General features: G+C 38.1%; 1 protein-coding gene across 1 annotated transcript; it reads left to right on the top strand.

Annotated features, from left to right (window-relative positions):
- Window positions 1–1,397: 1,397 nt before the first annotated feature.
- On the top strand, window positions 1,398–24,126 carry LOC127423352 (alpha-tectorin-like). The gene is made up of 26 exons (XM_051667581.1): window positions 1,398–1,427; window positions 1,580–1,643; window positions 1,783–1,809; window positions 11,520–11,662; window positions 11,906–12,184; window positions 12,297–12,392; window positions 12,470–12,623; window positions 12,780–13,033; window positions 13,136–13,282; window positions 13,360–13,939; window positions 14,046–14,629; window positions 14,719–15,283; window positions 15,387–15,991; window positions 16,173–16,728; window positions 16,930–17,126; window positions 17,429–17,638; window positions 17,796–17,984; window positions 18,133–18,422; window positions 19,155–19,426; window positions 19,741–19,860; window positions 19,958–20,142; window positions 20,355–20,515; window positions 21,827–22,072; window positions 22,517–22,679; window positions 23,294–23,396; window positions 23,528–24,126. The coding sequence occupies exons 2-26, from the start codon at window positions 1,598–1,600 to the stop codon at window positions 23,629–23,631; spliced, it is 6,276 nt and encodes a 2,091-aa protein (XP_051523541.1). The 5' UTR covers window positions 1,398–1,427; window positions 1,580–1,597; the 3' UTR covers window positions 23,632–24,126.
- Window positions 24,127–26,614: the final 2,488 nt, after the last annotated feature.

Here is a 26,614-nt window from a genome sequence, read left to right as displayed (position 1 = left end):
AGAACATTTTGCTCTGCAGAACCTAAAAGGACTGAAAAATGTGGCTATTGTCCCCAAGCTTGAGATTTAAAACAGATTAAATGACAACTGTCATTTGTCAATTTAAACATGTTTACTTTCTTTTTCACTCCTTTAGACATGTGTGAAACAAACAACTTGTCATGCCAAGCAACCTTTGAAAGCAGGAAATTCATGTTAAAAATATGAAAGTTGGGGCACGGGTCTTTAATGTATCTAGACGTTGTTCTTAGTGACTTGATTTGACTATTTGACTGAGGAAAAAAAACAAACATTCTGTTTTAAATGATAGTGTTAAAACGGTTGCTACGCTAGTACACATTCTTCAACTTTTCGAAGAACAGGCAGAGGTCAGAACTGATTCCTTCAAATTAAAAGATCATGTTTCTTAGGTGCTAAGATGTCTGTCATGGGTTGGTAACTGGGAGCAACACTTTTTTTTTTTTTATAAACTGAATACAAATCATACATGTAGCCTATACCAATCCTTGTTTATGTAAATATATACAGCAAACGTGATTGATATGAAAAGAATAATGTATGCCAGTTAATTATCACTGTTGTGAGTTTAAGTACGTCTGAAGAATGGAGAACTTTACATCAAACTTAATGCATTCTCACTTTTGGAATGCAGGCTACCAAAATTTGCCTGCATATAAATTTTGCTGATATTTATTGAGGTATTTGTGATTCAAGTCATTGCCTAACAACACAAATCTTATGCGTTACAGTCTCTTTGTTTAGTTCCTTCATTCTCTGTACCCAACGACTGGTCACCCAATAACGTGACTAATGTTTACCTGCTTTCCTGCTTATTGTAATGATATTACAGTTGGCTTTAAGGTTTAAGTGTAATAAAATAGATTTATTAAATAACCGTGACTATCATAATTTTATTTTTTACTATGTAATAATTTACAAATAAGAATGAATGGTTTTTCCTTGCTATTTACATTGTTTGCTTGCTCACTTGAGGTTTCAGTGCAGTCTAAATTGTGTAGAAACCAAAATAGATGTTAAATTGATATGTATATTTGCTATTTGCATTTGTAGGGTTTCATAATGGCAGACAACATATGATGGATTTGTGTTTGTATAGTATCGTCATAGTTCTGATTATTGATAATTCCATCTGCATTCATCTATTCAAGAATAGACTAAAAGAATGTCTTTCTGAGTGACAGGTGTACAAGGAAGCAAACTGTTCAATTAATTAAATCATGTCATATGCTAAACTGGTTTAAGGTATTGTTAAGAGATTACTCTTGATTCTAGTAAGAGTCCGCCCATATTTATTAATAAAGGCACTAATAAGATTGTAAGAATGCAGTTCAGCATCTCTGTATTCTGTTTAAACTGCTGAAGAGAGAATCTCCCTGAGTTTGCTCTGCAGCAGCATTTAATCTCAGGTAATGTTACTTCCATTTATTTTATCCAACTGGGCTCTACTCACTCTTTATGTCACCTGCTTTATAGATATGAATTATTTTGTATATAAGTTAATTATGTATAATCATTTGTGAACATTTAAAAAGTTGTTTATATATGTGTGTGTGTACAGGACGTTGCGTTTGTCACAATGAGGTTTCTAATCTCGCTGTGCGTGTCACTTCTGCTGTTTAATGGTAAGTGTTTTGAACATCTTTAAATGCACACCTGTGACCAATATCTGTCACAGACATTACAATGATGCAGTATTCAAATAAGTGAACTGATTATCATCACCCAAATATTAAATGACTATGCTTATATTCTGTTTAACAGGTGAACTGATCAATGGACAAACATCTGGTAATCATTCCTCCACTTTATATTCAATTATAACACTTCTTTCTCCTTTGATGCATTTTTTTTAACCAGTCCAGAACATTTACTTACTTCATAGTAATCTTATTGTTATTCACTGTGAACTCCAAGAGTAACTGGCTGCCTTGGAACATCATTTTGTTTTACATCTTAAAAGAGTCACAATCAGGATCTCAGTGTTGTAATTCCTAAATAGTTTACTAAATGTTGATGCAGAAAAAATTTGGTGCTTTTTTATCACACAGCTGCTTATCAAAAGTTATTTTATGAACATCCAAAACCAAACACACACACACACACACACACACACACACACACACACATATATATATATATATATATATATATATATATATATATATATATATATATATTTTTTTTTTTTTTATTATTTTTTTTTAAGTTATGGCATAAATGGACTGCACACTTCTAGGAAATCCCAAAAACTTTTAAGTCTTGTTTTCCAACATCAGTCTTGCCATCAGATTTATTTGCCCTCTAACATATTTATATCATGAGGGATGATCTCATATCATCTGATTTTGGGTTTAGCAGGTTAATATACAAATAAAAATAATCCTGATAAAGGAATAACCCACTTTGATTAGCATGAAATGTAATTAACTTGACATCAGACTTTTTAAAATCGTGTGCTCTATCCTGTGGGTACTGGGTTTAATGTATTTATATACCGTGTATCTTATATTGAATCATGACACAGTTACCTGTAAAAAAGAAAAGTAACAGTTGAAAGATATTGAAGTACCAAATGGGGTTTCTCAGCGTTTGTTTCCTACAGGCATGATTTTAACTAATTATATCATATTTTGTTGTTAATAATAGCTCTATTAAACTTACTTTTGGTAAAAGTTTTGTAGTTTGTAAAGATTGAATGTTCCAAAAAACAGATTTTTCCGTAGATCTGCTGTACTGTATATTACAGTTAACAGTTTAGTAGAATAGAGGGAGACTTCAGTCATATAAACAATTCAACATTCTTAATAAAACAATATCACAGTGTTTTAATAATTTTATTTAAGCTTGACACGTTTATTCAAACTTACATGGACAGTTCGGATTAGATTTCTAGTGGAAAACCATGACATGCTGTCTGGATGACTTCTTTTGGGATTTTGATTCAGATTTTTTAATCGAACAATTCAACAATTTAAAAAAAAAAATTATATATATATAATTAGTGAACATCTTTAGTAAGAATTATACATTTTATAAAATAATATTATAGCCTATCATACATGCCTATATAAAAGCATATAAATTAGGGGTGTAACAGTTTAATTTTCTCATGATTTGGTTTTAATATTTAAAAGGGCCATTTTCTACCATAGTCATTCCAATGTCAAAGACACTGTCAGCTTCTAAATTCCATGAGTTTTCAACATCACACTCACCTGAGACACATTCAAAAACAATATCCACTATTACTCCAAAACTACTCCAGTGATAAGTCATAAAAGTTTATTCATCCTCTTTAGCGTTTTGCATAACGCACTAAGTATGTGCGTCTCAACGCCGTTACTGCAGGATACAATTTTTTCCCCCCTGTTCTGACTGTTATCATGATAAGCATATATCTCCATTAAGATATTCAAACGGGGTTGACAGATTTGCGCTGAGGAGTGACTTTTAAGTGTGACTGAGAGCATGCATTCTTGATTGACAGACCATTCGTGTGCGCACATACTGTTTCTGTGGACGCGCGCGCTGATAGACTGCTGCTCTCATGAAACTTCAGCTATGCACATACATTCATTCATCCTTTTCACTCTCTATCTGTGCTGTGATTCAGCAATACAGAGAGCTACCATAAACATAAACACTGTGGAAAATGGACACCTCGCAATTCATGCACAGTTGATAGGCTATTAATAATAAATATATTTTGGATGATGAAATCATAAGATGGCCCGAGGGCCGCGTGTTGAGTAGCACTGATTTATAGGGTAGACAGAGTACAGTTGTAACACTGAATATTTAATATTTTGCTTTTCACGCAAAACTGAATTGTCATTTTCAGTGTGCACATTCAATAGCATCCTCTCTCATCATGGGAAATTTCAAGGATGTAGTCTGCAATACTGCATAATTATCCTATTTAAATGGATAGTTCACCCCAAAATTTAAATTCTCTCATCATTTACTCACCCTCATGCTGTCCCAGATGTGTATGACATTCTCTCTTCAGCACAACACAAATGAAGATTTTTAGAAGAATATCTCAGCTCTTTTGGTCCATACAATGCAAGTGAATGGGTGCCACCATTTTGAAGCTCCAAACATCACATAAAGGCAGCTTAAAAGTAATCCATAAGACTCCAGTGGTTTAATTCATGTCTACCCATTTGATAGGTGTGGGGGAGAAACAGAGCAATATTTTAGTCCATTTTTACTATAAATTCTCCTCCATGCTCAGTCAATATCCACTTTAACTTTCACTTTTACATTCTTGCTCTTGTGTTTTTTGCGATTCACATTATTCATACATAGGAGAAGAATTTCTAGCAAAAATGGACTTAAATATTGATCTGTTTCTTACCCACACCTGTCATATCACATCTGAAAATATGGATTTAAATACTGGGGTCTTATGGATTACTTTTATGCTGCCTTTATATGAATTTTGGAGCTTCAAATTTTTGGTCACCATTCACTTGCATTATGTGGACCTACAGAGCTGAGATATTCTTCTAAAAATCTTCATTTGTTTTCTGCAAAAGAAAGAAAGAAGTGTGTCATACACACAGTGGAGGATTTAGGCATGGGCAACATGGGCAGCTGCTTGTGGGGGGCAGCACGTGCCACCCCTTCAGCCCCATCCCCCCACGCCCCCAACCCCGCTCACAGATTTTGTTGGCGTGGGGTGCTGAAGGTGGGAGTTCGCCCAGGGCATCATAAAAGCTAGAACCACCACTGCATACACATCTGGGATGGCATGAGGGTGAGTAAATAATGAGAGAATTTTCAACTTTGGGTAAACTGTCCCTTTAATCTGACTGGTTACTTTAGTGCCTTAAAAAGAGTTGTTGCTGTACACAAAGTTATCACTACAGCACACACAAACACACACACACGCATCCTCAAAAAAAAAAAATATATATATTTTATCAAATGTAATACCAAAAATTGTATTCTGTATATAAATTGAGTATATATATATTTTTTAATTTTAAATGAATTTCAGAATTTCTTAGTATGGTGTATTTGGTGTATGGCAATACTAAAATAGGTACATGCAAGTTTTTCAGCCTTTTACTCAAATGGTTATTCTAATTTATGACAATTTTTGTATTACATTTTAAAAGAGTGCAAAATGGAATACTGTAAAAAAAATATTGGGCTTGTTTTACTAAAAGAAAACCTATTTGCATTTCTGAATATTTCGAACTAATAATATTGATAGTTCAACATATTAAAATGTATATGTTAAAGTAATAGTTCACCAAAAAATGAAACTTCTTTAATCATTTACTCCTCTTATGCCATTCCAGATGTGTTTTTCTTCTGTTGAACACAAATGAAGATTTTTTGTAGAATATCTTAGCTCTGTTGGTTCTTTCAATGCAAGAGAATGGTGGCCACAAATTTTAAGGTCCAAAAGCACATAAAGGAAGCATTAAAGTAATCCAAATGACTCCAGTGGTTAAATCGGTATCTTCAGAAGTAATATGATATGTGTTGGAGAGACAGATCAATATTTAAGTCTTTTTTTTTTTTACAAAAAAATATCCTCTTTCACTTGAATGTGAAAGTGGCGTGAAAGTGGAGTGGAGATTTTTAGTTAAAAAAAGACTTAAATATTGATCTGTTTCTCACCCACATATATCATATTACTTCTGAAGATATAGATTTAAACATTGGAGTCATTTGGATTACTTTTATGTTGCCTTTATGGACCTTTAAAGTTCTGATCACCATTCACTTGCATTTTAGTGACATACAGAGCTAAGATATTCTTCTGAAATCTTAATTTGTGTTCTGCAGAAGAAAGTAAGTCATATACATCTGGGATGGCATGAAGGTGAGTAAATGATGAAAGAATTTCCCTTTTTGGGTGAACTATCCCTTTAAGACAACAGACTGTGCTCACAATAATTACCCGCCAAGACGCCATAGGCTGTTAGTCAGCTCTGTGCCAGCTATTAAGTGTTGTTTTAGTAGCAGTTTAAAATGAACAGCAATGAACATATTATTATTTTACATGCCATTGTTCTTAGAAATATCGATAACTATCACAGGAATTGCCAACAATTAATTCTTAAGAGGATACTATTTACATATAAGAGTTCCAATGCAAGCATTTATTAACAAACCCAGGCCTCATTTCTCAAAAGCATCATAAGCCTAAGTAGATCATAGAAAGGATAGTATGAATAGTCTTGGGATTATGGGCTGTTTACCAAAAGCATCAACTAGTACCTACTTAAAATGGTCATAGACTGGAATAATCGTTAAGCACTAAGAAAGCCCAGTTCACACCGCCGGTGACAAAGCGACAGAATCCCATTCAGAGCGTCTTCTGGTGACACGAGCTGCAGTGACTGTTCGCAACAGAGATCGCTGTGGCGAGCCACAAGACAATGTTGAGAAAATGTCACTGTTAAATAAATAATGAGTGACATTCAGGAGAGACTACCAATGAGAGTGAAGACAGTGGAGCTCACTTCATCCATCTCCAGACAGTGAGTGTGCTAGACACTGGAGTCGAGAGCAGACAAGACGTAGAAGTTAAATTGTTCTGTGAGCGATTTCACTGTTCTATATAATTTACCTTGTAACTACATACAGTGGTGTGAAAAAGTGTTTGCCCCCTTCCTGATTCTTATTTTTTTGCATGTTTGTCACACTTAAATGTTTCAGATCATCAGACAAGTTTAAATATTAGTCAAAGATAACACAAGTAAACACAAAATGCAGTTTTTAAATGAAGGTTGTTATTATTAAGGGAAAACAAAATCCAAACCTACATGGCCCAGTGTGAAAAAGTGATTGCCCCCTAAACCTAATAACTGGTTGGGCCACCCTTAGCAGCAACAACTGCAATCAAGCGTTTGCAATAACTTGCAATGAGTCTTTTACAGCACTGTGGAGGAATTTTGGCCCACTCATCTTTGCAGAATTGTTGTAATTCAGCCACATTGGAGGGTTTTCGAGCATGAACTGCCTTTTTAAGGTCATGCCACAGCATCTCAGTAGGATTCAGGTCAGGACTTTGACTAGGCCACTCCAAAGTCTTCATTTTGTTTTTCTTCAGCCATTCAGAGGTGGACTTGCTGGTGTGTTTTGGATCATTGTCCTGCTGCAGAACCCAAGTTCGCTTCAGCCTGAGGTCACGAACAGATGGCCGGACATTCTCCTTCAGGATTTTTTGGTAGACAGCAGAATTCATGGTTCCATTTATCTCAGCAAGTCTTCCAGGTCCTGAAGCAGCAAAACAGCCCCAGACCATCACACTACCACCACCATATTTTACTGTTGGTATGATGTTCTTTTTCTGAAATGTGGTGTTACTTTTACGCCAGATGTAATGGGACACACACCTTCCAAAAAGTTCAACTTTTGTCTCGTCAGTCCACAGAGTATTTTCCCAAAAGTCTTGGGGATCATCAAGATGTTTTCTGGCAAAAATGAGACGAGCCTTAATGTTCTTTTTGCTCAGCAGTGGTTTTCGTCTTGGAACTCTGCCATGCAGGCCATTTTTGCCCAGTCTCTTTCTTATGGTGGAGTCATGAACACTGACCTTAACTGAGGCAAGTGAGGCCTGCAGTTCTTTGGATGTTGTTGTGGGGTCTTTTGTGACCTCTTGGATGAGTCGTCGCTGCGCTCTTGGGGTAATTTTGGTCGGCCGGCCACTCCTGGGAAGGTTCACCACTGTTCCATGTTTTCGCCATTTGTGGATAATGGCTCTCACTGTGGTTCTCTGGAGTCCCAAAGCTTTAGAAATGGCTTTATAACCTTTTCCAGACTGAAAGATCTCAATTACTTTCTTTCTCATTTGTTCCTGAATTTCTTTGGATCTTGGCATGATGTCTAGCTTTTGAAGATCTTTTGGTCTATTTTACTTTGTCAGGCAGGTCCTATTTAAGTGATTTCTTGATTGAGAACAGGTGTGGCGGTAATCAGGCCTGGGTGTGGCTAGAGAAATTGAACTCAGGTGTGATAAACCACAGTTAAGTTATGTTTTAACAGGTGGGGCAAACACTTTTTCACACAGGGCCATGTAGGTTTGGATTTTGTTTTCCCTTAATAATAACAACCTTCATTTAAAAACTGCATTTTGTGTTTACTTGTGTTATCTTTGACTAATATTTAAACTTGTTTGATGATCTGAAACATTTAAGTGTGACAAACATGCAAAAAAATAAGAAATCAGGAAGGGGGCAAACACTTTTTCACACCACTGTACATGGAAATGGCCTAATAAAAATAATGCATGGTAAACCGTGTCAGAATTCCAAGTGATTTTATTCACAAATTGATAGATTGTTAATCTTGTTCATGAAATGATGCATTGAGCACTGCTGCAGGTCCACCAATAACATTAAAGCGACAGCAGTAGGAATGCCTACCAGCAACAATGTCACTGGCATTGTGAACAGAGCTTAAGGTGACAGACTTATGCAGTAACCTGCTGGACAATCGCGCAATTACACTAAATGCACTTAATATAATTTAATACATTTAACTTCATGATGATTACACTTTATGCAGCATACAATGAGAATTTAATTCAGCTACTTTTAAGGTTTATTTATTTTTATATGAATTCACAATTAATAATAATAATAATAAATGCATGCATAAAATAGATAAATGAACAAATAGATAAATGAACTAGTAAATAAATAAATTACAATCTGAATTGTTTGGATGGCCACAGGTAACAACAAAGGTAACAACAAACCAGCCATAGGCTAAATAGCACATGTCTTGGCTCGTCATCCTCGTCTCCTCTTCCTCTCTGACACCTAATGGCACTCTCATCCACACCACAATGTTGTGTAAAATTCACCCTTATCACTTTGGGGTGCAAAGAGCAGACCTCCACTTGATTGGTGAACCTTTGTGCTTGATCATTGTCAACATCATTCACAAGGCCTCAATGGCAGTCTATTAACATTTGACTGACCCTGGAAGCATTTGCACCTTGACCCACAAAATTTTTGAAAACAAAACATTGCAAACAAATACAGTATTTAATGAACTAAGCAGTGATTTTCTAAAGTTAATACACTGATGAGCCAAAACATTATGACCACCTACCTAATATGCTGTTGATCCTCCGCTGAAAGAGGCCACTGCCATCAGGGAATACCATTGCCATGAAGGGGTACACCTGGTCTGCAACGATGTTTAGGTAGGTGGCATGTTTCAAATTGACGTCCACATGAATGGCCGGACCCAGGGTTTCCCAGCAGAACATTGCCCAGAGCATCACACTCCCTCCACCGGCTTGTCATCTTCCCACAGTGCATCCTGATGCCATCACTTCTCCTGGTAAACGGCGCACATGTACACGACCGTCCACGTGATTTAAAAGAAAACGGAACTCATTGGACCAAGTGACCTTCTTCCACTGCTCCAAGGTCCAGTTCTGACACTCGCGTCCCCATTACGGTGGACAGGGGTCATCATGGGCACTCTGACCGCTCTGTGTGTTTTGACACATTCCTCCTGTAACCATTATTACAATTTTCTGTGACTTGTGCCACAGTAGACCTTCTGTCGGTTTGGACCGTACGGGATAGCCTTTGTTGCCCTTGCGCATCGATGAGCCTTAGGTGCCCAACACCCTGTCACCGGTTTGTGGTTTGTCCCTCCTCTGACCACTGTCGGTAAGTACTCAACACTGCTGACTGGGAGCACCCCACAAGCCTTGCCGTTTCCGAGATGCTCTGACCCAGTCGTCTGGCCATAACAATATGGCCCTTGTCAAAGTCGCTCAGGTCTTTACTTCTGCCCATTTCTCCTGCATTCAACATGTTGACTTTGAGAACTGATTGTTCGCTTACCATCTAATCTACCCAGACCTTGACATGTGGCCTTGTTAGGGGATGATCAATGTTATCCGCTTCACCTGTGAGTGATCATAATGTTTTGGCTCATCAGTGTAGATCGTTCTGCATAAAGTTCACAAAAGTAAATTTAATTATCCTGAGTAGGTAATTAGGTTTAGTTTTTCAGAAAATAAATGTAAAAATTTCCCCAGCGAGGTAAATAATTATGTAGCTACAAATATAATGAAGTTACAATTAGGACCGACACAAAACGGTCATATTTCAGAACTTCACATACGGACAGCGACTCTTTGCAGTAGCATTTAGAGCACATCCTCTCACGTTCCTGTTACATGAAGCTTTGGGAAACGCACGTAAAAAATAACAAACAATTGTAAAATTGCTCATAGAATATGCTCTTATCCACTAAGATCAGTCGTTATTTGGAAACGAGGCTCCCAGCGCTACCAAATGATGATTTCACAAGAGCCCACTGTCTGTCTTCACCTCATTAAGCCTTCATTCCAAAAATAAGTTTACATGCTCCATAGAGTGTACATCAATTCAAAATATTCCTGTGCAGGTGGTTATGGATAAACTAAAACAGGTTTGGTAAATTTGACTGCTATTCTCTTCTGATAATACTGGAGAGGTTAACTCTTGCCATTTATTACACTGCTGTTACATATCACTTACTCTGCACAAGCAATTTAACCAAATAATTATCATGTCCTCCTCATTTTGGTAAAATATGTGCACACAATCTGCCTCGAGCGTATCGTAAAAGTTTTTGTTGGACTAAAAGTGCTTTCACACATTTTTATATTGATTTATGCACATTTATTGAAGCATCATACATGCACAAATATAAAGCAAAATTCTATATAAGCAGATTTTAATGCCGGATATACGGTGAGAACTTGACATGAGTGTTTAGACACAAATCAGATGTCCAGATATCTGATAAGTATCTGATTTAAAACCACACATGTTGATTAATATTCATCCTTTTTTGCAACATTATCCCGACAACTGTCAAATCTGAGACAACCACAGAGACAACAAACATGGAAATTACATGTAATGTGCTGTGTACTCAGCTGGGTAACAGTGTGGAAGAGTATTGTTTTGCATCAGCAGATTATATCTGTGTTGTGTTTGTAACTGTATGTAAAGAACAAATCCTGTGAAATGTGCAGTTGCAGAACAGTCAAACTGAAATGTAGCATACACATCTTATTAATTAAATTCTCTCAGTAACATAAAATATTTATGTTAAATACCAAATATCATATGAATGTAAATGGTGGTTTGTATTTGATTTAAATTCTGTTAAATTCAGTGAACCTTCACTTCACAATTTTACAGCATATTTTTTATTGAATTTAATATTAGAGGATATACATGAAATTATTATTATTATTATTATTATATGTAAATATATGCCCTCATTTAATTTAAGATATTATGATTGTGAAATGCTGGTGCAATGAATTTAATTCCTAATGTGTTTATACATTTTTGTTATGATTTGTACAGTATATATTTTCAGAAGTTAGCACCACAACTTCCATGATTATTACCAGATCAAGCCCTTCCTTAGTATGTCATGAACTCATTTACATTATATGTTATTGTAAAGGTTTATTACTCTTCAATACTATATATCATTATTTTCAGGCAATGGCGTCAGTACCACAGGCCAATTTTATCCATTTGGAACTGGAGACACGGTGAATGCACGCAGTGATGATGGAAGTTCATCAGTGATTTACCTCCTGCAACCGTTTATATTTTTTGGACACACACACAACCAAATTTATGTAAGTTCGTCCTTTTTTTATTTATTTATTTTTTATTTTTATTTTGAGTGTCTGTCTCTCATTCAAAATTATAAATCAAAACTATCATTATCCTCATATTTAAGCAATACTAATTATACCAAGCTGTAAAGTTGGCATACATTTGAAAATATATGTATTGGAGTAAAGGCCTTTTGCCACATAGCTGGATTTTCATTGTTTTTAAGAATTGTGCCCATGATAATAAATCCAAATTTATTTCAGGTCAACAACAATGGGCACTTGACATTTGATGCGGCATGGTACAGCTACTCTCCATACCAGTTCCCAGCTTATGGTGGGAGAGACCTCATTGCTCTATTCTGGACAGATCTTGACAACCGTGTGAATGGGTTTGTCTCATATAATCAGTACACCTCTGGCAGTGTCCTTGCACAGGCCACACAAGATATAAACCAATACTTCCCTCACCTGAGCTTCTCTGCTTCATGGGTCTTTGTTGCAACTTGGGACGGAGTTGCATACTACCCATATTCAGGAACAGTAAGAAACTGTTTAAATCTTTAAAAAAATATAAATGAATGTTCCACATACTGTAAAATTGTCCTACTACAATCAGTGCTCTTTGAATTGTATTATTTGTATTTTTTTACAGGAAACATCATTCCAAGCGGTTTTGATATCAAATGGCCATCTTTCATTTGTTTTGATGAACTATGGTGCAATTGCTCCAACGCAACGATACATACAGGTATGCACATGATAAAGTGCTAAATTATTGCATTATATGAAACTGACCTAATAGACATATGCTTTTTTTATCAATAGGCTGGTTATGACACCACAGACTCAAGCCACCATTTCTCAATAACCGGATCACTCCTGAATAACATCACAAGCTTACCATTCAGTAGCAATATCAATGTGCCAGGCAGATGGGCCTTCAGAACAGATTTTGGATCACGGGGTTGTCAATTTAATGGTAATGTTATTTACTGTAGCCTGGTATACCATAGTATATATTTGCAGTAAGACTATGAATGGTAAGATAAGCCTTAGCCTTTTAGTAATTAAAAAATAATTAGGTTTTGACAATAATTCGGTTTTTATATCAATAATACCGAAGTCTTTATTGTAGGTGTACAAGTGCAACTTGGAGACTCCTTTTGGAGTGATGCCACCTGTCAGGAGAAATGCACCTGTACCAGAAGTGGCCTCCAGTGCAGCCTGGAGCCCTGCACTTATTCCCAAGCCTGCCGTCCAGCTGCTTTCCAATACTCTTGTCAGAACATTCAGCGCCAAACCTGCACCATCTCCGGTGATCCACACTACTACACTTTTGACAATCAGATTTTTCACTTTCAAGGAACTTGCACCTATGTTCTGTCTGAGGTAAGTTTTTAATAATTGTTCTTGAGGAATTCTATTTAATGTGGAATAAATATGATTAGATTGGTAATCCTTTAGTGATTCTGAATTTGTTTTGTTGTTTAGGCTTGTGGAAATGGTTTGCCGTTTTATCGCATTGAAGGCAAAAATGAGCATCGGGGTAGTACACATGTGTCATGGACTCGGATGGTCAGAGTGTTTGTCTATGAAGAAGAAATTGAACTGGTCAAAGGTCGCTATTATGAGGCAAAGGTTAGTGTCACTGTAGTGCTGTAATGCTAACTTGAATTTGGTCATCTATCTATTTTCCTAAATAATTTTTTGCCCAGGTTAATGGGACTTTCACAGCAACACCATTCACCCTCCGCAATGGCTCCATCCAAGTCTATCAGTCAGGATTTTCTTTGGCCATCAGCACAGATTTTGGTCTGGTAGTTACATATGATGCATATAGCTACGTCACAATATCTGTACCTTATGAGTACCAGAATGCCACATGTGGTCTTTGTGGGAACTTTAACCTGCATCCTGAAGATGACTTCTGTTCACCCAATGGTGAGATCCTGAGCTCTGATCTTGACTTTGCCAACTCTTGGAAGGCAGAAGGGGACACAGATCCTGAATGCCATGATGTCAGGTGCACAGGTCTGGCTTGTGCAGTATGTACCACCAATGAAATGAGTGTTTACGGTGACACAAACCACTGTGGGATCTTGGGAGATGTTTCTGGCCCTTTTGCTTCTTGCCACTCTGTGCTTGCAGCACGGACCTACATAGAGAACTGTGTCTATGATCTCTGCTTAGGACAAGGCTACCAGCCTATTCTGTGCCAGGCTCTCAATGTGTATGCTGCACAATGCCAACAGCAAGGAGTGCAACTAGGGCAGTGGAGACATCAGGGTTTTTGTGGTAAGTGCCTTGTTATTTCTTCCTTAGATGTAACAAATTACATCTCTTTGCAAGCTAAAAGATTCATGAATATTCTTACTTATAACCTCCATTTCCCACCTCCAAGAGGTTCTGTGCCCTGAGCACAGTCATTTTGAGTCCCAAGGAACAAGTTGCCCTGCAACCTGCAGCAACCCCTCCGCTCCAATTAACTGTCCCTTACCCAATCAGGAGAGCTGTATCTGTGATGCTGGGTACATCCTCAGTGCTGGACAATGTGTGCCTCTTCAACAATGTGGCTGCACATTTGGGGGTTTCTATTATGCTGAAGGACAGTCAGTAATTTTGGATGGGGACTGTGGAAGGCAATGTGTTTGCAGTTTTGGGACAATGATCTGCCATCAGCACCAGTGTGGTCCTGCAGAGGTGTGTGAAGTCCATGATGGTGTACGGGGCTGCAGACCCATCAGCTATTCCACATGTTCAGTTGAAGGCCTGGGGTCATATCACACCTTTGATGGACTAAGGTTCAGATATCCAGGAGCTTGTGGACTGACCCTTGCAAGGGTTATGGGGCCATCCCAACTACCCTACTTTGTTTTGACAGTGGAAAAAGTTCCCAGAGGCCTTCACGACTTTTCCAGGTACCTGAAGTTTGAGGCAGAAGGAACTCAGGTTTCCATAGAAATGGGTGAAGGAAGCAATGTACAGGTACACGAATTCTCAGATGCTTTTCACGAAGTAAATACAACCAAATTTAATGTGCTTGATCAATGAACCTTTCTCATTCTCTTTGACAGGTGGATGGACAGATGGTTGGTCTGCCTGTCAGTGTTGGTTACGGTCGGATTCACATCTTTCACAACAGTGTGATGGGGTTTGTTTTGGAAACAAACTTTGGGGTGACTGTTAGAGCTGACTGGCCTCACATTGTCCGAGTCACTGTGCCAAGCACTTACAATGGAACACTTGGAGGTCTATGTGGGAACTTAAATGGAAACACTGATGATGAGTTATACAGTCCAGATGGTATCCTGTTGGATGACTCTCGATTGTTTGCGGACAGCTGGCGTGATGGGTCTCTATCAGCCCACTGTGAGGACCCAGTTGACATCTGGGAACCAGGACATTATCAGAACAGCAGCCAGTTTAGTGAGCACTGCAGCATCATGGCCAGGAATGATGGACCATTTTCTGAGTGTAGCAGAACATTAGACCCTTCACAACGGATGCAAGATTGCATTCAGATGCTGGCTCAGACAGGGGGTGCCAGGGAGGCCATATGTGAAGCCTTGAGAGGCTACACACTGCTCTGCCAACAGAATGGCATTGTAGTTGGAGAGTGGAGGAGTATCACCCACTGTGGTTAGTATCTCATTGTGACAAGATCTGCAAAATTCACATTTCACTGCAAAGTGCTGATGATTTTGCTAATTTACTTCTCAATTTTTTGTCTCGATCATTCTAGATCCCCACTGTCCACCAAATTCCCATTTCGAATTGTGTGGCACTTCCTGTCCTGCATCCTGCCCTAGCCTCTCATTTCCCTTTCAGTGCACTCTGCATTGTCAAGGGGGATGCCAGTGTAATGATGGACATGTGCTAAATGGAGATCACTGTGTGCCCCCCACGGGTTGTGGTTGCCACTATGCTGGCCGCTATTGGCAACCTGGGGAGCAGTTCTGGCATGGTGAGCAGTGCCAGTCACTGTGTGTCTGTGATGGCGTCACTGGAAATGTCCATTGCTCACCATCATCTTGCAGTGAGGAGGAAATCTGTCAAGTGGTGGAGGGACAGTTTGGCTGCCATCCCCTCCAACATGCTAGTTGTTCTGCTTCAGGAGACCCCCATTATATGTCCTTTGATGGAGCATTCTTTGATTTTCAAGGCACATGCCGATATGTGCTGGCTACAGTATGTAACGACACTGGTAGGCTGCCACACTTCCAGGTGGATGCAATAAATGAGGCTTGGCTGGGACTCCCAGTATCAATTACTGTTGAAGTTTTTGTCAACGTCTCTGGGCATCTCGTGCACATGTCACAAGACATGTATGGTTCTTCTGCTGTTGAGGTAAGCAACCCACTTTAACTGCCTTGAAGTAAATGTGATAGGTAAAACAATATATACAGTCAAGCTTGCAGTTTATGAATCTAGATTTTCTAGAAAACATGTTGAAGTGCATTTTATTTTGTATTTGCTTCACTGGAAATTGGCGTAAACAAGTTTTTGTTTTTACTTTTCTTTCAATCAGATTGATGGAGAGACCAGAAACCTCCCCATCCTACTTGACTCTGGTCGGGTCTCTGTCTACTCCACTGGACAGTTCATCTTTGTCACAACAGACTTTGGTTTCAGTGTGAGTTATGGTGGCTCTTGGGCAGTGAACATCATCGTACCATCAAACTACAGAGGAGTTATGTGTGGACTCTGTGGCAACTTTAATGGCCAGAGAGACGATCACTTCATGACTCGTTCAGGTGCTCTGGTACCTTCAGCAGACCAGTTTGGGGCAGATTGGAAGGTTGAAGATGAGATGTCATGCAATGATGGGTGTGGAGCCAATTGCCCTTTGTGCGAAGATCAGACCACAGCTCATGCTTTGTGTGAGATTATCAGGGACAATCAGGGCCCCTTAAGCTTCTGCCATTCTTCTATAGATCCACAAGTGTACTTCAATGACTGTGCATTTGATGTGTGTCTATCTGGGCACCATAATGATGTCTTGTGTCGCTCTATCCAATCTTATGTGAGTGCCTGTCAATTGGCCAATGTCGTTGTCTACCCCTGGAGAGCAAATGCGTCCTGTGGTAAGATACTGGATGTGGGCAGAGACTCTTGCTTTAATCTGTTTTAAAATAAAGATTAAATATTTTTTTACTTATTCACAGATTTTTCAAAATTGTATATATTCTTTCCCCTATAATAGTCATTATCTTGAATATTGTATATACAATTGGTTACTGTATATATGATTATGATAAATGCATTTTTATTTGTTACTTTGCCAGTCATGACCTGCCCTGAGAACAGTCACTATGAGCTGTGTGGTACAGACTGTGGCCACACGTGTGCCAGTAGCATTGATGCCAGTTGTGAACACACATGCTCAGAGGGTTGTTTCTGTGATGCTGGATTTGTGAGGAGTGGAGGACTATGTGTACCAGTGGAGCAATGTGGCTGCTTGTATGACGGATTCTACTATGATGTGAGAATTAAAACATTACTTTTTTGTAAGCATTTTTAGATTCAGTGGAAAACCTGAAGTGCAGTGCTAGCGTTTTACAGCGAAATACTGTATATCTCAATTTCTTTCAAAAAACTACGGTGGCATTACCATGGTAAAGGGATGGTATCAGCATGGTACATTTAAATAAATATCATACAAGAATGATTGAGATGATACTTCAAATTAAACAAACAAACAAATATGGCAATACCATGGTACTCTTTTGTAAGTGACTCTGTTATGGAAATGTAAAGGTAATCATTATTGTTTTGATTTTACAGATTGGTGAACAGTTCTGGGATCCAGAATGTTCCCAACACTGCAAGTGTTTTGCTCCGAATGATCTGCGCTGCTCTGCAAACACCTGCCCATCGACCATGGAGTGTACTGTCAGAAATGGGCGTCGTGGCTGTTTTGGTCAAATGTCCACGTGCACAGTCTGGGGTGATCCCCACTTCATCACCTTTGATGGAGCTTTGGCCCACTTTCAGGTATAAACTGAAACAGCAAATATATTTCAAAGCACTGAAGATTCTCAGATTGCTGAATGTATGTAATGTTTGGTAAGATATTTCCAGGTGGGACACATGCACTTTGCAAAAGATTATGAGACTAATAAAAGATTTGCAATGTGTCAATTCCCAACAGGGAACGTGTTCATATGAGATCGCCCAGACCTGCGGTAATGTTACCGGTGATGATCTGGCATTCCGTGTGGTGGCCACCAACAGACACCGTGGCAACATGATGGTGTCATTTGTGTCAGTAGTGGATGTTTGGTTGTCTCAACGTGGAGAACAAATGCATATCACTATTGAGCAGAATAGGAAAGTCAAAGTAAGTTATGTATCATTATTGCCTGATGTTTCCTTTATTATGATTTTCTTATCCATGGAACATAAATGGTGTTACTCAGCAAAATGTCCAAACTGCTCTTTTACCCAAAATGAAGTAGATGGTGACTAAAATGTATATTTCTTTTCAGGTTGATGGTAATGACATTGGCACACCAGCTTCAATGGTCAATAATCTTGTAGAGGTACATGAGGAGCAGGGATTTGTGGTCATGAATGCATTCAATGAATTCATGGTCCATTTTGATGGTCACAGCACTCTTCTAGTCAGACTGAGTGCAAGTTTCTATAGATCTGTATGTGGAATGTGTGGTAATTATAATGGCAACCCTGCAGATGATAAAGCACTGCCCAGTGGAGACCTCGCTACTGATGACACTGCCTTCGGCCACAGCTGGATATCAGACACCAGCACCCCAGGGTAAGATGCATGGGACACTTAACTGGTGGTCCGTGACCCAAAAATGCTTTAGGTTATTTATCTGTTCTGATATGGTCACCAACAGCATGGAAAAGCAATGCTACTTTCAAACAAAAACAGAGTGCATAGTGGTGCATAGTTAGGACAGCAAAATAATTAGGCTTACAGTATCAGTTTTCAAAAGACACCTTTCCCAAATCTTTTGTTGTTGACATCAAAAGCCCAATTAAACTCTAGTGTATTTTGGCACAAAAATGTAAATGCCAACATGGACAGGTTGTGTCAAAGCCCTAATCTTGGAAAACCATGAACCATACTACACAAGGTATAAGAAAATGTGACCCAGACCACATTAAATACAGGTTCACTTGCAATAAGAATAAACATGGTTTGTTTTGACCACAATGTGTTTTGTGCTTGAATTAGTGACTAAAGAGAGCATGAAACCATTAAAGCCAAATAATTAACCAATTAATACATTTCACTGTTTAATTTTAAGAACATTGTTTCTTTTATTTTTGTACAATAAAAATTTTCGGTAATGTGCTGGGAGCCACTTGATGTCCAATGCACAATGTGGGTCCTGAAGCAAAACCATTTGAGAATCACTGTTTTTGGGAACACTTTGAAATGATCCTGTAGCAAATGTTCCCCAGTTAACACTTTCTAGTAATTAAACAGTATAGCCATGTTACTGACCTTCAGTTCCCCTGATTATTGTGTCCTCTTCAGTTGTGGTGCAAGTGACCGGATCGGTAATGCTGATGAGTGTCCATTCAGACGGGAGTATTCTGAGCTTTGTAGCATTATCACCAACGCCACTGGACCTTTCCAACATTGTCACCTTCATGTAGACCCTGCTCCTTACTACTTCTCCTGTGTGTATGACTTGTGTCTCTACACACCTGCCAATGGCATGTTGTGTTCTGCTGTTCAGGCCTATGAGACGGCTTGTGCAATGTTGGTGATACAGATCCCAGAATGGCGCTTGAGTCTGCAGTGCCGTAAGTTTAAATCCACAACGTTAATTGTAGTCGCAGTTGTTGAGTCATAGTGGGGATTTGTCTGGTGATATTCCTGCTAGTCCATTCAAGATTCAAGGTGCACCCAGTACACTATTGCTATGTAGAATAAAACTGCTTTTATTAGGTCACTAATATCAGTTCTATTGATTTATTTATGAATGATTTTCTTTTTGAAACATTTCAGTCTTGTGGCCTAGCATTTTTAGCTACAGCCCTGGTAACAGTGTCTCAGTCTGTGTTTTGTATAAATGCATCAACCATTTTACAGTATATACATGTTTGTCTCCTCTTAGCTGTGACAGACCCCTGTGATGAACTCAGCTGCAATGAGCATGAATGGTGTGGGAAGAAAAATGGTGTTTACGACTGTTTCTGCAACGAGAACCATCTGAGACCTCAACCTGACTCTTTTGGTTAGAATCATTTTACAAAAAAATGTCAAATAAAAGTGATTCAGTAGTTAATTGCCTTTTTCTTAATTATTTCTGATCTCTTGGGGGTTTCAATCAGATTCTTCTGAAACCTGTGAAAGCAGCTCTGGCTCCATGTCTCTGTCTCGCTGTCAGCTCTTTGAGGCTGGTTTTCCAGCTGGCATCTTACACCTCAATGAGCCCAGCTGCAAAGGAACAGTCCAGAATGGCAGGGTGGAGTTCCATTTTGATAATGATGAGCACATCTGTGGGACAAATCTTGTGGTAGGATTCATTATGTGTATGCTATTTTAACAAACTCGCATTTTATATTGTAACTGACTGAATAACTTCCAAAAAGGAAAATTTGGGACAACAAAGGCATACATTTTGGGGGGGATTTGCAGTTTCTAATGATGCTTTAATAAATTAGTTCTTTACAAATACGTTGTTGGATTTAAACCAAAAAGTTCAAATATTTTGTGTGTGATCCACAGGCCAATGGCACCCACTTCATCTATGAGAACTTTATTCTGGGGGCACCAGACTCATCTGAAGGTCTCATCAGCAGGAAGAGAATTCTGAAGCTAGCTTTCAGCTGTGTATACCCACAAACCCAAACTCTCTCAATGAATATGGAAATCAACCCACTGGAGAGGTGGGAATTACATTTAAATGTAGCATTCTGACTCCAGTAAAGCTACATTATTAAGCAAAAAAAAAAAACTGAATATATAATATGTGCCCATATTCTCTAAACCAAGAATATTAAGTGTATTTGGACACTTACATCACACTTAAAGGAAAATTCCAGGTTCAGTACAAGCTCAATCAACAGCATTGAGGCATAATGTTGATTACCACAAAAATAAATTTACTTGCCCCTCCTTTAAAAAAAAAAAAAAAGCACAAATAAGCACTTACAATGAAAGTGAATGGGGCCAATCTGTAAATGTTAAAATTCTCGCTATTTCAATATTAACTTCAATATTTGCTTTTTTTCAAAATTATTTTTTGTGGTAATCAATGTTATGCCACAAATGCTGTTGATTGAGCTTAACTTGTATTGAAACCAGAATATTTCTTTAATGTCAGTGCATTTGATAAAATAATGGGTGTCTCTCAATACTTAGAACACAGAGAACAGACTTGCGTTCTTATTGAGACAAGTTTTACCTTGGAAGAATGAACTCAGAAGGACAAAAAACACGTCTATTGTGAGCTTTGAGATGTGCTGCGATATTCTTGTTGCACAGCTGCTCATCCCAGCACATTTATAGCCAGTTAGAGAACAACTGGCAGTGACAGCATTATTATCATAACACCATTTAGGTTTTGCAGGACTAGTCACGTGTTGAAAGAATAAAGTTTAACAATAGTTTTCTTCATGTATTTATTACTTTATTAAAATTACACCCAACAAAACAACAAATGACAGTATGACGACTCCCACGTGCTGTCAGACTTCAGCAAGCTTACCGCAGGAAACTCTTGAGGGAAAAATACAATGGTAATTGTCCTTCATCTGCCACAGTAGTGTCTCTATGACTTCTGGTACTTCAGATAGGTTCTTGCCCACGAGTCACCATCTGATGCATCCTTGATATTCGACCTGATCAAGAAGACATTGGGTAATTTTATGCATTCTTGGTGCTTGCATTGAGTATTTGAATTCAACTTCGGCAGTGGATGCTGACAGCGAACGAGTCCACAAGAATGTAAAACACATAAGAATGGCTGTTTCTCAGCGTGCAATCGAGCCAAGTGGCTTTTCTTTTAAAGAATCATAGATTAACTTTTCAAGCAAAGAAGTTCACAAAATCATTTGTTAGATTTGAAATAAAACAAATCTGTTCGAAAAAAGACATAACTTTTTGGAAACTTTCTGGTTGTCAAAGGTTTGTTCAATATGTCCATAGCTAACCCTTAAAACAGAGTATTTTACACAGATCTCTCTGTTATTCAACAGCATTGTGCACCGAATACTTCCAGCTGGTGAAGGCAGATATCAGGTCAGGATGGTTCCATATCATGATGCAGAGTTCTCCAACCCCTTCACTGGTAGTGTGGATGCTGAACTGAACCAGCAGATTTTTGTGGAAGTTCGTGCTGATGGGGTTGATAACCGTCAGTTTGCTGTGGTGATTGACACGTGTTGGGCTACACCTGAGAATGATCCACATCACCATCTCCGCTGGGACCTCATTGCTGGAGAGTAAGAGATAATACTGAAATAGTTAAAAAATAAAAATAATGATAATTAAACTTAAACAACATCAGCATCACAGTTAGGCTTGTCTTTTTGACATCTACTTCACAAGCACAGAGCAAAAGTATTATTATTTTCTTATTTTACAAACTTGGTTTTGGGTTTTCAAAATCCCCATCCTCAGACCTACATTTTTAAATGTAACTCCTCCTACAGCTTTCAAGATACATTCACTAAACTTGGCACAGATCTTGAGCCTTTTAAGAACTATCATACTGAATCCCCTCTTAAAAGACCAGCTAATACCAGCATACTGATTCAAGCTGGTTTATGTGGAAGTCTACCTACTATCCAAATTTAAAACAAATTGGCTAAAATCAATTAACAATTATGCAGCATAATAGAGCCTAGTGCAAGCGATCAAGTCAGTTTGTTTCCAAATATTCTCAGGTGTCCCAATCCAAATGATGACACAGTGGAGCTGCTGCAGAATGGAGTCTCCACATCAAGCCGTTTCTCTTTCAGGATGTTTGTGTTTACTGCAAACTCCACTAAGGTTTACCTGCACTGTGCTGTTCACCTGTGCCTTCTGACACATAGTGACTGCTCAGCGGTGAGTTTACAAATCCTCTCATAACTCTTAGTATTTATCTGTAATACCCCCATATCCCTATGGGTGAAATTTAACAGAATTCATTGCATTGTCCTGGTGTCTAAGTTTTGTTGAGTCTGAACATTGTGTTCAGAAGATGTAGGTCAATGAGATTGTACTAGAAAAGTTTATTTACTTGTATCTGCTTAAGCAAAATTGGCAAATCACAGTTCCCTGGTTAATGCAGATGTGGCTTTGGATGATTCACACCAAATTGTGTGCAAATTGGATGAACAGTCTAGGAAAAGTTTAAAACAGGAGGTTTAAGCCTAAATTAAAAAAAGACTCCCAGGAAGAAATTCAGTTAATTGATTCAGGAGAATTGACGGATTCAACAAAAATGCTTGATTCTAGCCTGTATGGATTCTGAGTTCTAAGCAAAATTTTAATTTGCTTATGTACACAGCCTGGCTTTACCTACTATATTAGTTTTCCATATATAAAATGTCAAAATGAGTGGCATTTTTTTTTTTTACATCAGATATTTCAATTAATTGTTATAATGTTAGATATTTCATGTACAATGTTCTTGAACTCAATCTTACACATTGTGACTATCCATTTCCAATCTTTAGCATTGTTACCCCGGATACCACCAGAGAGTGGCCAGATCTCTGGACTTCCATGACAGTGCTTCCATATCCATGGGCCCTCTGGTCATGTCTGAAAGGAATTTGGGTAAACATTTACTTTAACATTTATGCTAAATTACTTTTAACTCATTTGACATGTTATGCATGTTTTAAAGGCATATTTATTTTTCTCTAACTTTACCATGCACTAAACCATGTCCTGTCCTCCATTCACAGATATATGGGCTCCAGAAAGACTAAAAGCATCAAGGGCCCCTGGTTTGTGTGGTTCCTTGCTAATATTGTTTCTTTCACTCCTAAATGTCTTTACCAAATTTTAGTATATTTCCACAATGAATGACCTCTAATTTTAAAAGTTTCTATAAGTTTTTTTAGATATATAAATTTTCCCCCCTCTATTTTCCAAACTACATAATTATGAACAACTTGCATTAAACTGATTTAACTGATCATGGGCCTGCAGCACCAGATGAGATCTGAACAGGGATGGACAGATCAGAGATAACTGAAAGTTGACAGTTTTTATATCACTGTATTGTTGTATTTGACTATACTATGAATAAAGCATATTAAGCATTTATATTGAAATAAATAAGATTTATATTATATATACACACACACACACACACTCCCAACAAATCAATAAGAAAATATTGTAAAATTAATAGGAACTTCTGTGCTTGGGCAGTAAAATTCTGCCTGCTGTGCTCTCAGGACCACTAAGAGAAATGAGAGTCTAACTACATACCACAAGACTTCTACAAGACACACCCACAAGGCATGCCTACTAGAAGTTAAACCTTCAAATAGCAGGCAAAATTCTAAAGTTGGATGTCACATTGATACATTGTGTTTGTTGCATTTGAATCCCACAGCAACCCTACACCATCCCTACCTCTAAACTTAACACTAAAAAATTACGTTTGTGAAATTATTAAATATACTGCAACTTAAGTTAAACTATTGAGTACTATCATATTGCTGTATTTGTAGCTGGCAACATTAAGGAGAAATGTAATGAAAATGAAAAGCTGTATGCTAAGCTAATAGGCTAACCGGTTCACTTGAGAGAAAAAAACAGAATAAAGAAATGTTTAACATCACCATTTATATCTTCGGTTTAACAATATGATATGATATAATAAAAAAAAAATTATTCCTTGTCAAGTTTATACAGTTGAGACAACATGACCCTTGTGGCATGCTTAAGCTTGGGTTAAAATGTGGTTAACAGATTTCAGTCAAGACAACCTTCTGAAAGATTTAGCATGTGAATGTGGGTATGACATATTGATAGGATATTGATTTTAGTGGACTAGATCTGCTGTGCTGCTGCAGAGCAAGTACAAAGACTTGTTACTGCTAGAAAATACACAAATACTGAGTTAGCATGTGGACAAGCTGCTGCTGCGCAAGACAAAATGGAAGACATACTGCATCAAGCATGTGTTACATACTGCTGCACAAATAGACACAACAAACAATTCCCCAACAAAGCAGGGAAGCTGCACACAACACCCTAACCTACGCCACAACTTATATACTGCTGTTGCTCCAAAGAGCTATGTGAACTGAGTGTATGCTAGCTAGGTGTTCCTAGGCTGCAGGCCAAATGGCGTAAAGGTAATGAACTAATTTCTGTGTGCCTCTGCCTGCTTAGCCAAAGAGCTAAAACGCTAGTGACCTAACTCATAATGTGTACCTGATTATGTAACTAATGACTTAGAATAGCTAGGTGTGGATTTATTTAATCTAATGACCTAAAATAGCTAAGTGTTCCAGCCAGATTTGGCTGAGGCTTGCCTTGTAAAGACATGCTTTTATGTATTATGGCCAAAGCAGACACTACCGTGCAAGCTGATAGAAGGAAACCCCTAGTAAACCACCTGAGCAATTGGTGCAGTATGCTGCGGAGAAACCAGCTTAACTGCACAACTGAGCCATTTAAATGTTAGACAAAGAGAGAGGCAAGTTGATTGGGTACCCGATAACAAGTCAGAGGACCAATCAGCTTACACCATGCAAGCTGATTGGTTTAACATGTCACGTGTGCAAGCTGATTTTCTAACAGACAACAAGTCAAAGAACCTTGGTGTGGTGGTGGCATATGGGGCTAAAGCAAAGAACTAGCAAGCAGAAGGTTGATCCCCACAGCAACACCATTGTGTCCTTGAGCAAGGCACTTAACCCCAGGTTGCTCCAGGGGCATTGTCCCAGTAATAAGTGCACTGTAAGTCTCTTTGTATAAAAAGCGTCTGCCAAATGAATAAATGTAAATGTTGCCCATATAGTGTTGCATGGCTGAAATTTTGTCATGGATTAAAAAGGTTAATCAATCAATTAATTTATCAATAAGACTAAATGCAGGGTTGTGATTATTTTTTAGGCAAACTAAATTTCTGTTGATAGTTTTGTAGAATAAAATATTTCAAAGCCACAGTTTATTGTTATTTGTTAAATTATATCACCACCTTTTACCCATCAATGCCGTTTAAATTAATATCCAGTATCGATATACCCACCTATGTTGAGAAAGTGGTGTACTCGCAACAAAAAACATTTAACGTGTATGAAAACCAATGTTTAAATATGAAATAGGATTTGGGTCAAGAAACTGGAAGTTTTTTAGTTTATATTTGCTTTATAAAAAATGACTCCTTTTAGAATCAGAATGAGCTTTAATGCCAAGTGTGCTCAGGAATTTTTTTGGTGATAGGAGAAACAAGGAAGTGCACACAGAACATTACAATGAGACACAGAATATAAAACAAGGTAAGCGTTGTCGTGGAAACTTTGTCTCTAATGTAAAGAATCTCAAAGTCTTTGGTTTTGATAAGACTTTATTAAAAACATAACAAAGCCGAGGTGGTCCATGGAGCATCTGAAATTACACTTCAGAATCATGCATTTTTATACAGTTTCTGCTCCCCTTAACTCTTTGAGGGATGGCCTCTTCATCCAATGAAATCATCTTATGCTTCCCTAGTTTCATCTTTGCCATCTCCCTTCCAGCTGGTCACCTCTGGCCCCAACTTGCTGTTTCATCTTAATGCTAGCACTTAGTAGCGCACATATATCGTTTGCCTGTTTTGGTAATCTTGGCATTATCTGCACCACTCCTGCTCATTAAATTATCCTTTCAATATCCACATGCCCACCTCCCTTTGGGCCCTACAAAATTTGATAGAAAGAGGCTGTAATTCTTTCTAAAAGCCGAGCTACTACAGGTGATGTTCCTTATCTAAACCTCCTTACTCATTCGCTTGACACAGGCATCTCCAAGGTCTCCCACTTTCTGCATTA

This window comes from Myxocyprinus asiaticus, chromosome 32, assembly GCF_019703515.2.
Source record: "Myxocyprinus asiaticus isolate MX2 ecotype Aquarium Trade chromosome 32, UBuf_Myxa_2, whole genome shotgun sequence".
Classification (NCBI taxonomy): Eukaryota; Metazoa; Chordata; class Actinopteri; order Cypriniformes; family Catostomidae; genus Myxocyprinus; species Myxocyprinus asiaticus.
The sequence above is the reverse complement of the archived record's forward strand: the minus strand, read 5'-3'. Positions and strand labels throughout refer to the sequence as shown.